Source organism: Danio aesculapii, chromosome 3, assembly GCF_903798145.1.
Source record: "Danio aesculapii chromosome 3, fDanAes4.1, whole genome shotgun sequence".
NCBI lineage: Eukaryota > Metazoa > Chordata > Actinopteri > Cypriniformes > Danionidae > Danio > Danio aesculapii.
Genome location: NC_079437.1, coordinates 31,453,538 through 31,467,178, shown reverse-complemented (window position 1 = coordinate 31,467,178; position 13,641 = coordinate 31,453,538). Strand labels below are relative to the sequence as shown.

The 13,641-nt window shown below is 34.7% G+C and overlaps 1 protein-coding gene across 2 annotated transcripts in view; it reads left to right on the top strand.

Moving 5' to 3' along the window:
• cpt1a2b (carnitine palmitoyltransferase 1A2b) overlaps nucleotides 1–12,469 on the top strand; it is a 63,290-nt gene extending 50,821 nt beyond the window's left edge. For both annotated transcript variants that reach the window (XM_056453690.1, XM_056453691.1), the window contains one exon: nucleotides 5,331–12,469. In XM_056453690.1, the coding sequence (XP_056309665.1) occupies nucleotides 5,331–5,441 (111 nt within the window). In that variant the 3' untranslated portion in view covers nucleotides 5,442–12,469. The remainder of the gene's footprint in view (nucleotides 1–5,330) is intronic.
• The last annotated feature ends 1,172 nt before the right edge of the window (nucleotides 12,470–13,641 follow it).

The window sequence follows — 13,641 nt, the reverse complement described above, 5'->3', positions numbered from 1 at the left end:
CACCTCACCTCACTCAGAAAATTGAGGCCTGCAGGTCCTTAGCAACAACTCATCCAAGAGGTCACAAAAGACCCCACAACATCAGCTATGTTCTTGGGGTAATTTGGTTCCATGTTCTTGCCATTTGTAGATACTGGAATTCTCTGTGGTTCGCTGCAGCCCAAAGCTTTAGAAATGGCTTTATAACCTTTTCCAGACTGGTGGATTTCAATTATTTTATTCAATTATTATGATTATTATTTGTTTTTTTATTTATTTGTATCTCTGCATGTGGCAGTAATCAGGCCTGGGTGTGTAAAACATACGTTGCAGAAAAAGGAATAAATTATAGGAGTAAAATGGTTGACCGTAATAGTAGTGCGCGTGCTCAACAATGCATTGCTGCCGTCTTGGCTGTTTCTCTGAAGTGCTGTTGGCTTGAGTAGTAGAGACTTGGGATGTCTGTACATAAGAAATGTAAAACTCAGAGTTTTTCCTGAGAGTTTCTCTTATTTCACACCCATCTCCTGCCACCCACCCATCTTTCTTGCGGAAAACGTCCTTAGATTCATCCCCACACCAGGTCATCAATTTTTGTATGGTATCTGATCGCCGCCAGCCGAAAACATTGATAACACCACATACACCCGCAGACCATCCATCCCCCCGGTTCTCAACTTTATTACTCAGAGACCATCACACCAAGCCAAACCCCCCACACCCCCCGTTCTTGGGAAATTCGGGCACAAATGTTGGCAGGCATGAGCTAAATTGCTAATAATAATTGCTAGTGACAAACCGTGTTTCTCAGTGTTTATATCCTTGCTTACGTCCTTATTACAACATAGCCTTCAATGAACGTTAGAAACTATTCATGGAAGATATCAGTTTTAACAAAAAGAAGTACTTACAGGTTGTGGCTCACAATCCACAGCTTCTTCTTTTATCGTAGGCTGAATCCAGCACTACACTGCGAACCAATTGTGGAAGCTGTCCTTTGTAAAATGCTTTGCACAGAGAGCTATATCTTTTTTAATAATATTCTGGAACATAATTAAATTAAATTGTAAGCACTTCTGTTTTTGTCACGTCCCTTGGAAGGCCAAATAGTGAAACAGAACAAGACCCATGGAAATAGCAGCGTTTGGACAGCATTTTCCTTTCTCTACTAAAGCGTCTGTGGCCACGCCATTTTGCTGCGCAAGGTGTGTGCGCAGTGAATGCGCGTGACATGGAACATTTGTGATCTCATTAGCCAAGATATGTTTTTTTTGTAGTCCCTAAATCCATTCGCTGTAGGCTTTGCTAAGCTAACTCTGTAAAAGCCAATGTCTGCCTTTGCATGGAAGTTTGAGTATCCTACATCCAGAGATGTTGTTTATGTTCACACAGCTACATTACACATCAACTAAAGTTTAAAATATGATATTGTAGTGGACCACCCCTTTAAGATGATAACGTATAACTGGACACAAAACTTTGTGTCTGTGTGTAACAATCTCTGTTTTGTTTGTGTTTTGTTCCATTTTTATTTGTTATTAGTTGTTTACGTTGCTTCTATGATGTTCTTGTTTTGTTTACGTTTTAATTTGAATTATCAGTAAACCTGGAAAGACTGCATTTGCAACCTCACATTTGTTTCCCTCATTCCACAACACGCCAGACGTGACAGAGTGCAGATTTGTTAGGATTGATTTAGTAAACAGTTTCTATTGACAGCTAGATTTTGCTTTGAATTTCAATTTTACTTTTAGACCCTTTGTTAATGCTTATACGTTTAATATGATGCTTGCCCTTTTAAAACAACTCACTGCTTGTATTGCAAAACAGCACATCATTATTATTTGATATTATTATTATTATTATTTGATAACCTCTAGTTATACACTGCATGAAGACACAATGAATATCCTCTATATAGAAATTTAATTGCAATTTATTGAGAAGAAAATATTTAAAATTAAATAAAAAATTAATAAAAAAAATGTATGTTTGTAGTATATATTGATGACATTAAAAACTCCTGGCTATTATGCTGTTTCTCTGTGAGTTTTTCCTTAAAACAAGCAAAATAATCTTATGTCAAAAGGAAAAGCGAGATTATTTTGCTTACCCTATTGGCAGATTATTTTGCTTGTTTTAGGGAAAAATTTCCTTAATTTTGGCATATTATTTCTGAAAACAAGACAATATGTTTTGCTTGTCTAGAAATTGGTTCTTGATTATAAGAATTTTTAGATATTTGGACTGAAAAGAAGACAAAAAAATATAAGTAAGAAAAGCATTTTTTGCATCAGACAAAAGCATTCTTCCACCAGCCATCACTTCGAAAGCTAAAATTGATGCACATACACAGCCTTCTGTGTAAACACGCTTCTCATTAGAGAATACCCAATGCACCGTGAGAGTTTGTGCACTGAATACATATTTGCATCTAACCACAAAATGGCATCCACAGAGAAATCCTATTGGTGAACTATTCCAAATAAAAAATAACTTAAAGTGTATGTTTATATACATGACAGAAATCAAATGTCTTTGTGTCATTACTTATAGGGTTGTTGCAATCACGTGGTTCTGGTGATGTGCAAAATTCAGATGAAGGGCAGGAAGGAGATTTTAAAGAAAATAACCACATACAGTTGAAGTCAGAATTATTAGCCCACCTTTGATTTATTTATTTATTTATTTTTTCTTTTTTAAATATTTCCCAAATGATGTTTAACAGAGCAAGGAAATGTTCACAGTATGTCTGATAATATTTTTTATTCTGGAGAAAGTCTTATTTGTTTTATTTTGGCTAGAATAAAAACAGCTTTTATTTAAAAAAAATAATTTTATGGTCAAAATTATTAGCCCCTTTAAGCTATTTTTTTTCAACTGTCTACGGAAAAAAACATTGTTATACAATAACTTGCCTAATTACCCTAACCTTGCCTATTTAACCTAATTAACCTTGTTAAGCGTTTAAATGGCACTTAAAGCTATAGAGACGCGTCTTGAAAAATATCTAGTAGAATATTATTTACTGTCATCATGGCAAAGATAAAATAAATCAGTTATTAGAAATGAGTTATTAAAACTATCATGATTAGAAATGTGTTAAAAATGTTCTCTTCGTTAAACAGAAGTTGGGGACAAAAATAAACAGGGGACTGATAATTCAGGGGGGCATGTTGGGCATGATCCTTATATCATGAAGCGGGCCGAGTTTTGTGCTGAACTCAAATATATTTGCCTGTCATCGAGGCGGTAGATACTGTAAGTTATCACATGAAAACATACTATAGTAAATACTATAGATAATTACTTGAGTTAAACTGTCAGAGTAATTATATTGTTGCTGTGGTACATTAGTAATAAATTATCCAAAAGGCTTCAGTTTTCTATGCTATAATCATCACAATGCGCCACAATTTACACTAACGTTACAGTATTTAAAACAGTTTGTAAGTTTACTATGCTACAGTATTTGGTAGCATTCATCAGCAAAGAGTTGTACACATTATACACTTTACTATAGTGTGGTTCAAAAACATGTTCATAATAAATTACTATAGTTTTTTCCGTTACGTTATATTTTCCAGGCATCACAAAATAACAGATGAAAGCTTACAAAAGTGTGTCGTATAGTCTACATTGTTATTTATTTTATTTTTTTTGTAAGGGGGAAAAGTGCTCCACAATAATAACCGTCTAGTTTTGCTCACATGTCTTTTTTGTTCTGTCAATCAACTAACCGTCAATTCACGAGTTCACACTTACAATAGTTTCAGAATAAAGCGTATTTGGCATGCTGTCCGGGGAGAGGGCTCTGAGCTCGGGGAAGACACCCAAACTCGAGTTATTCCTCTTATCAGGAAACAGAGAGGAATAGGGATTCGAGCGAAGTATCTAGCCTGGCCCCAGAACGCTCCCCCCGGGATTGTAATGCTTAAGAGGTGAGGTGACGGGGTGGTGGAGGGATGCTAAAGTCGTAAGATGCTGCAGGTAAGACAGCTTTGGTATATATAGGTGTTTGGTCAAGAACTGATTGGATAATAGAATAATTGTCAATGACGTATTTGATACTGAAACTTCTGCGCGTGCTCCTCCCGAAATTTGTTTATAAAACATCACCAAACATTCACCACTGCTGCACATCTCGATGTTAATGTTACGATTGTTTATTCTGCTGAAATGCCAGTAAAGACTTAGATTATTGCAAAACAAGACAGAGAATTCATTGCAGCGATTACATGGCAGGGTACGTTATTTATATTCTCCTGGATTTTGTGTAAGTGTGGTGGTCCTTGCATCTGATTTTTATATAACACATTAATATATTTATACACATAGTTAGACCTGTATATAATCTTTATTTGTGCTGTCCAGCTAATTATCGCATTTAAAAAAAAGCTTGTACACACGGATGTACTGAAAAAATCTTTTTCAGCCAGTTTCTTGCACTTTGCCCCCTTTATGAGCAACAACTTTTGGAAGCCTATAAAAGCTGTTAGCATTTCTCATTTTAGCCGATTTAAACCATTAGTAACAACATAAAACACAAACATTTCGATGTTCTGATAGAAATGCCTATGCCTATGTCCTGCCCTCCATATGAATTTAACGTGTCATCAATTATGTCATGGGAAAACAACCTATAGACTACTCACAAAGTGTTACATAACTATCCCACGGTCTGAATTTAGAAGTTTAAAGTCTAATCCACCTGAGGGACTTATCAACCAGTAAAACACATACAAAGCGACTTCTCTTCCAGTGGACTCAGTGTCCAAATTCACTAGTTTTCATTCACTCCTTCAAGTGGATTATATGGAATAATGTATAAGGAATAATGAATGAGGGTTTAGGAGTAGGGATGTCAAACTCAATTCCTGGAGGGCTGCAGCTCTGCACAGTTTAGTTCCAACCCTGCTCCAACACACTTACCTGTAGGTTTCGAACAAGCCTGAATGACTAAATTAGTTTGATCAGGTGTGTTTAATCATTGTTGGAACTAAACTGTGCAGGGCTGCGGCCCTCCAGGAATGGAGTTCGACATTCCTGGTTTAGGGGGTGATTTCTGATACAGCAAGGAGCTTTAATTCATAGATGAACATCATTCCAAGCAGATGGAACTCAAAATATTTGTGGGAAAGGGGACAAATGTAAACACCTAGAACGTTTCTGAAATCCATACATGCAACAGTGTCTATATAATTCTGACATAAAACACCTGATTATTTTATTATGTTATCAGTTGTTTTTGTGTGTCCCCTTAAGTGATGCTTTATGAGCCACAAACTGTTTGTTGTACCATTAAGGAGCACATGAATCTAAAATGTAGTGTCCTTTTTTATTGTTCACAGGACTCTCATAAATTTGGCTGTCAGGTCAGTCAAGCCATGGTGGATCTTATGACCCTGCTAAACCCCGACTTCAAAGACACGACAAAAGCCAACTCGGATGAACAGACTTAAAACTGGTTTCTATTCATGTCTTTTATGATATATGCAGCTATGTCAGTATCAATGGGAGAAACAAATGTATCTAAAATCTCGAATGTGTCTACATATAGTGCCCAGCATAAATGAGTACATCCCAAACAGATCTCTCTTTTAAATTAATATTTATATAGGGCACTATGCAATAATGTATTTGTGTATATACCAGTGTTGATTTTGTTGGCGAAATATTTTCGGCATAATTTTCGTGACGAGCTAGTTTCTACCGACGAAAACTAGACGAAAGCTAAATAAAAATTAAGTGATGATAATGACAACTATAATAAAAATATACTGACAATTTCCTTGACTAATAAAAATGAGACAAGAAAGTGACCGAGGGAGGTTTTTTGGAAAATAACCAATGAGAATTAATCTTGGTGTGTGATGCATGATGCACACACGCACATTTGAAAAGTAACTGGTCAACAGTAGACGCAGGATGCGAGTACATCATATTCCATAGGGGGGTCTGTCAGATTAAACTGTACTAAAATGGCAACAGCTGAGAGAAAATGAAGATTCACTTTAGATGTCAAGACAAAAAAAAGTAAACTGTATGGGGAGGAAATAGCTGATAAAAACAACAAAAATAAAGCGACATCAGCATACTAGGGAATCATCCCTAAATTCACACAAAGGTAAACTCTTTTTTTTATCTTACCTGAGTGTGCGCTTTTGCTTAACTGAAATGGAATAGCTTCTCACTAGAGTAGATTTAATCAACTAAAATCTTATAAAATTTAGTTGACTAAAACTAGACTAAAACTAAAAAGATTCAGAAGACTAAAATATGACTAAACTAAAATGGAATTTTTGCCAAAAGTACGATGGCCGAGAGAGCTTAATGCGCTGCAATGTAAGAAAGCACATGCAATTACAAAAAACACCTGCAAATTAAGAAACGATCTTCGACAATTTGACAGCACACATGTTGCATTTTCTCACAACACAAACAACTTAAGAAACGCAGAGCATTTAGTCACAACACAAACATTAATAAAACGCGCTGTATTTTACAAACATTAATAAAACGTGCTGCATTTCACACACAACACAACAGAAATGTTTCAAGGAGACCCTAAAACGTGACGGAGCCTGGTTATGGAGGTTATGGTTATTTAGGCTAATAAATACTAAAGACACAGGTATCGGGTAAAAAACAAACAAAATCTGCCACGTTGGTGGGTCGCATTGAATCATTTGCGTTGTGTTCCGTTCTTTTTGTGTTGTGTGAAATGCAACTCGTTTTATTAATGTTTGTGTTGTGTGTGAAATGCAGCGGATTGTATGAGTAAGTTTGCATTGTGAGGATTTGCAGCAGGTGTGCTGTCAAACGGATGAAGATCTTTTCTTAATTTGCTGTTTTTTTTGTAATTGCGTGTGTTTTCTTAAATTGCAGCAAGTTAAGCTCTCTCGGCCACCGTACAAAAGACTATAACTAAAATCAAAATTTGCTGTCAAAATTAACACTGGTATATAGATCAGATTAGTCAGTACCAAAGCCAAAACTAGAGATAATTAAACAAAATAACTTAAGATTTGTTTTGCTTTATTTATATAGCACATTTAAAAAACAAATGTTGACCAAAGTACTTTACAAAAAAAACAACACACAAAATCTATATTTACGATAAAATTAAGTACAATAAATTGCAAGAGACAGAAGATGATTTTTTAAAATGAGATTTAAAAGCATCAAGAGGAGAGCATGATCTTATGTATAAAGGTAAACCACTCCAGAAAAGGGCTGCAACAGAAAAAGCCCTGAAAAAAAAGCCTCCTTTTGATTTTTATCGAGTCTTGAAGACAACTAGCTGAAATTGGTACGCGGACCAAAAGGGACCTTGATTTGTATGCCAGTAAAGAAACCCACCAGGTGTCAGACTATTCAGACTAACAACTTGTTCTGAATTATAAATTTGACTGGGAACCCATGAAGGAACGGTAATACTGGTAAAATGCTAGCAAATTTCTTAGTCCCAGTTAAAAACCTAGTGGATGCATTTTGAAACATCTAAAGGAATGAATACACTGAATTGCAATAATCCAATCTGGACATAATATTCCTTAATTGATAGAAACCACTTCTGACTAGAGAATGAATGTGCTTGTAACTGGCTTCTGAAAGATAGCAGCCAAGGGAAGTACATAAATGGGAAATAGAGCTAGGCCCAAAATTATTATGATTGGTAAATCCAGATGCCTAAAACAAAATGGCATAACACCACTCAGCAAACTAGAATGTACTATTATTGATAAAAGATCTAAGCCAACCACCACCAATACCTGAATAAGAAGACACGGATGGATAATATTCAAAAACACTGTTGTAACCAATGTTTGATCGGTTTAAATTTATTTTAAAAGTCTGCTAGGGCGTCACGGTGGCACAGTGGGTAGCAAGAAGGTTGCCGGCTGGGCCAGTTGCCATTTCTGTGTGGAGTTTGCATGTTCTCCATGTATTCGTGTAGGTTTCCTCCGGGTGCTCTGGTTTCCCCCACAGTCCAAAGACATGCGCTATAGGTGAATCGAATAAGCTAAATTGGCCGGAGTGTATGCATGTAAAAGAGTGTGTATGGATGTTTCCCAGTGATGGGTTGCAGCTGGAAGGGCATCCGCTGTGTAAAACATATGCTCGATAAGTTAGCTGTTCATTCCGTTGTGGCGATCTCTGATTAATAAATGGACTAAGCCAAAAAGAAAATGAATGAATGAATGAATGAATGAATGAATGATAAGTGTGCAAATGAAGCAGCTCTAAGAGCCTCAGTTTTACTAACAAAAAACTTTTCACATGTTGTCAAAAATAGCAAATAGCAACCAGTTGTAATCTCAGTGTTTAAGGCTGAATTAATTGTTTTCAATAGAATTCTGTGGTTATTTGGAGACTTTCTAATAAGATCAGAAAAATATAGTTTTTTTTTCCAGCTTTTACTGCCTTCTTATATTTAATTATAATGTCTTTCACTATATGATAAAGCACCTGTAGCTTAGTCTTCTTCCCTTTTCTCTCAGCTTGATAATTGTTGAATGCTACAGGTATCACTACTATCTACAGCCACGATTGCTGTTTGGCTTTAGGACTTTAAAGGAACACACAAGTCAATGATGCCATTACAGGTGGAATTAAATATCGACATTTACTCTAACTAATAGAACTAATGCAGCCTTTAGAAAATCACTGGTCGTTGAGGATTTCAAGCAATGAACACAGTGGTGTGATGGCTTATTATTTAGAAAGGGACTGGAAATTGAAATATTAAAAACGACTGGATTATGGATCTGGATCAGAAAGACAACCATCTTCAATGTCTATATTTGAAATTGGGATGCCTGAAGATCTAAACTGCGGCCAAATGTGTAGTGTAGGCTTTAAGACAAATTGAATTTGATTAAATGAACCAAATAATACGCAGAAATTCCTTTCATATAGGCTGTTTAGGACAGCGGATATGCAAATTAAAATCACCAAGTATTAAAATCTTCTCAAAACTTGGTGCAATTGTAATTAAAAACTCTGAAAACTCGTGAATAAACATTTTGTTATATTTTGGGGGTCTGAATATGAGTGCACAAATAACCGAACAATAGGAGCCTGTAACTCAAAACTAGAGTAGTCCTCAACTGCCAGTGGATGACATATTATTAAACATTGTAGTGACTCTACCACCCTTACCAGATGATGACCTTATAGTAGAAGTTAAAGTCACTCTGAGATACTGTACTTCCAATAAGCAGTCAGTCAAGTTTCTGTAATGACAAAATGTTCTCATGGCCTTGATCTGATAACAAATCACAGCTTATGTTTTTCACCGCTGCCAAAACTTCAGGTAGTCTTTTAAATCTCACCAACACATCAAGATTACAGTCCACAAAATAGTACGCACATATATGAAAAATGTAGAAGTTTATTTCTAAATTTAGTAGTTTGTAATTTGTCTTTTTTGTTATAACATTTTGTAAGATTGGGTTTTAAAACCACAGCGGTTCGAACTGTAGTTCTGCCGAATGGGCAGTATTAATAGCTATAAATGTGGGAGAGCGTTGATATTATGTGATTGTATTGTATTGCAATATGGAGCAATTAAGTGTTGATGTTAAATCAAAAGTAATTCACAAATACTTGAAAATGAGATGATTCAATGACAATAATTCTCTATGGTTACAACTGAATTAGTTACAAAATAATTGTATAAAATGATAAAATATGGAATGATAAAACATATGATATAAATTGTACCCAGCTTAAATGTAAAATTAAAGTTACCAGAGGTAGAAGGGGAGACACAGGAGGAGGGAGAGAGAGACAAAGAGAGCAGGCCCAGAAGTTAGCCTGATTGCAGTAGAGTCAGAGAAGATAGACTCCAGAGAAGGAGAGGAGCAGAGGAGGAAAGCAGACCAGGAAAAGACAGGTCAGGAAAAGAAAAGAGACAGAGCAGCGTTTTACCATCTATTTTGTATCTTTCTTGACCATGTGACTAAAGCCCAAATGTTGAGACATTCAAACTGACCAATCAACATGTGACCACATCGTAAAACCCCCAAAGTCCACACACCAGGCCCTGATCTTATCAGTATCTGCCTTTGGAGCCAGTATGGACCTTCTTGAGTCAAAAATACATGTTTTGTCATGTAAACAAACGCATATAATAATTTAGCCTCTTACAAATTGAATTTAAATGTATTATTTTTCTATTCCTCCTGATGTTTAGTTTATTTGACTTACTATAACTGTTTAAAGGGCACCTGTGATGAAAATCATCTTTTGGAAGCTGTTTGGACAGAACTGTGTGTAGTTATAGTGTGTCAACAGTCATATTGGAGTGATATAAAGACAATAAGCCTCTTTTTTTAAATTCCTGACATTAAAATAGAATCCAAATTCCTCCCATTTTAAGGCCCACAGCAGCGTGACATAAGAGTGTGGTTTCCCCGCCCACCAAATTAATTGACATGTCTCTGTAGTAACCCGTATAATCATATCAACAAGGCAGGACGTGCACAAAGCAACTGGGATTAAAAGATCTGTTCAGCTCTCTGTGATCATCAGTCATCATCAAATGTGATCAATAATGAGTTTTACAAGTTTAAAAAGTTTTTAAAACAGAGCATGTTTGTAGTAAATTAAAGACAGTAAAATCAGTATGTAATTAATCAGCACAGCTGCAGTGTCAGTACAATTATAAAAGAAGACTCTTCAATCCCGGTTTGTGGCGTTAAATCAGGTTTATTTTGTACATTAACATAACAGATATCCATACAGCAGTGGATATTGTGTATACTGTCATATTTGCCGTGCAAAAACAGTGGAAAGTTAAACAAGCATGCTGCGTGTATGTGTGTGTCTGTGTGTGCATTAACTTTGTAACGATGTTGTGTGTGACTCATCGTTGCAGGAAGACTTGAATTAACTCCACAACAAATACATTGGTAAAGTTCTTACTGTAGTACCTCTCACAAACGTTACGTGAGATCTGCTTCCTTCATGTCTGTCACTGTGCTGTTTATCTGATGCAGCCAAGGCGGAGATTGAGGCACAGTCTGACAGGCACGTGGGAAGAATGGGTGGGGAGAACTAGCTCATTTGCATTAAAGGCACAGGCTACACTGTGTTCAGAGCAGAACATTCCAATATTCTGAAAGGTATAATAAATAATCTGACGGGTGTTTTGAGCTGAAACTTTACAGACACATTCTGGAGACACAAAATACTTATCTTAAATCTTGAAAAGGGGGTAAAATAGGTGCTCTTTAATAAATCTATTTTGTTTAAGTGTACGGAAATGTATTGTCTGTGTTCACTGACAAGTGGAAATGTTCATTTTAAAAGGGGATGTCCTCATTTATGCTGTGCACTGTATACTGCAGCACAAAATTACATGTTTTGAAGAATCATTTTTATTTGTTTGCATGAACATATAAGGTCTCTAGTGTCTGTAGGAAGTGCTGGTAGTTTCAGCTTTGCTGGTAGTTATGGCTTTGAAGGGTGTAGCAGGCTTTGCAATATGTTGTGATATTTTGGTAGCACTTTACAAAAGCATGTTTTAGTCAATGAACAATGAACGACGCATGTGTTACAGTATTTCTTCATGTTAGTTACTGTAGTTAATGAAAATACAGTTGTTCATTGTTAGTTCATGCTAACTCGTAGTGCATCAACTAACATTAACTAATGAAACCTTATTGTAAAGTGGCACCGATATTTTTGTATTATAAATGATCATTTTTCCTGTAGTTGTTATGTAAAATCTATATTGTGTCCTTTAAATTAATTATGTCAGGGAGGGATTTTGTTGTTGTGTTCACTGTCAGATAAAATACAAAATGGTAACTTTAGTGCTTACAGGGACATATTTGTGCCCTATACCCCTACAAAGTGCATATTAATACTTTACAGCAGAAATATATACCCTATAGTATGTGCCCTCAAGGCACTAATATCAAACTTTTAAGGGTAAATAAGGCATAAAGTTGTTGCCTAAAAGGATGTTGTCCGATTATCAATCGGGTCTAAATGATCTGTCATTCTTATATTGTGACTTAATCTGAAAAGATTATTCTGCTGGATTCCTCCACGCTTGATTTAAGATAGTTTGAGAAATGGATGAGTTTGTTTTTGGAATATCAGACATAAAATGTGCCTAGAACTTAATTTCTATTCTGGTGTAGTATGGTGCATGAATCTCTTGCATGATGTTTAATAGATCAATTTGGTATTATTACTAAAAGGCATTATGCTAAAGTGATAAATACTAATTAACTTGACTTTTTTATTATATATTTTAAGTAATTTGTAATAAATAATTCATAATAATTCTTGGGGTTGAATTACATCATAATATATACTGTGCATGGTGCAAAATATTACAAAAAATTTGTACAGATTTTCTAAATTGAACTACATTTTCTGGCTTGAATGTGACACTTGTGAATTATGTGTTGACAACATGGGGAAATGAAAGTCTTCATATTGCTATGAAATATTAAATATTTGTGACATATTTTGAGTATATTTTTTTCATTATTGTTTGTCGTCAGTAAAATAGCAGTGCCTTAAAAAGTGAATGAAGTGCAAATACTGTATTTTTAAATGGCTTTTATTTCCATATTTCTAATATAGTGGAAAAATACACATTCAATTCTAAATCATGGTATTCAAATATTAATGAATTCCTTTTAAGGCAAAAAAAAAAAAAAACTACAATTAACTGCAATAACCGCAACCGGTTCAAATGACAGCAATATTAATAATAAAATAATAAACTCTGTAAACTGATAAACATATAAACTACAGACATCTTTAAACTTCAGTTCATTATATAAAAGCTTCTTGAATATTTGACAGGTAATTTCAAGTTCATTTTTATAGTACCTCTTTATACAGTGCAAATGATGTCAAAACAGATTTACAGAGAAAACAATAAATTAAAACTATAAATGTAGTTTCATTAGTGTGAAACAAGTTCAGTTCAAGAGATATTCCATTTCACTTATGCTGATTTTGTTCTCGCATTGATGTTGTTAGTTATTTAATGCTTTAGTTCAGTTCAATAAAGATATCATTGTTGAAGATGTGATTCGCTGTAGGGCAGAAGATAATTCAACTACTTTCATAAGTAATAGTGACAACATTTTACACAAATATAGTAATAATAATAATAATAATTATAATAATACTTATTATCATCATCATTATTATTATTATCTTTATCATTATTGTTGTTATTATTATTATTATTATTATTATTATTAGTAGTAGTAGTAGTAGTAGTAGTATCATAATAATTGTGATACGGTGTGTTATGGTAATACTTTGTGCATGGTTTATTGCATGAAAATAATAATATCAGGGTTATTGATTTTGGGTGAAAGTGAAAGCGAAAGTGAAAGTAAAAGTACAAGGCCAAACACAATCTGTACTAGAGTGGAAGTAAAAGTATCCTAGGAAAAATAAAACTGAGAGAAGATTGTTTCATTTTATCGACTAATCATCTAAATTGAAATAAATTGGATAAATGTTTTTCTATTTTTATTAAAAGGGAAAGGAGAATTCAATTGCACCGCACAAAACTAATAGCGTATTAGACTACTGTATTTGAATAATTTATAGGATTATACACCACTGTTTTGAAGTACCAACATCTACACATTTTGTAGCCTCTTTGTTACACAG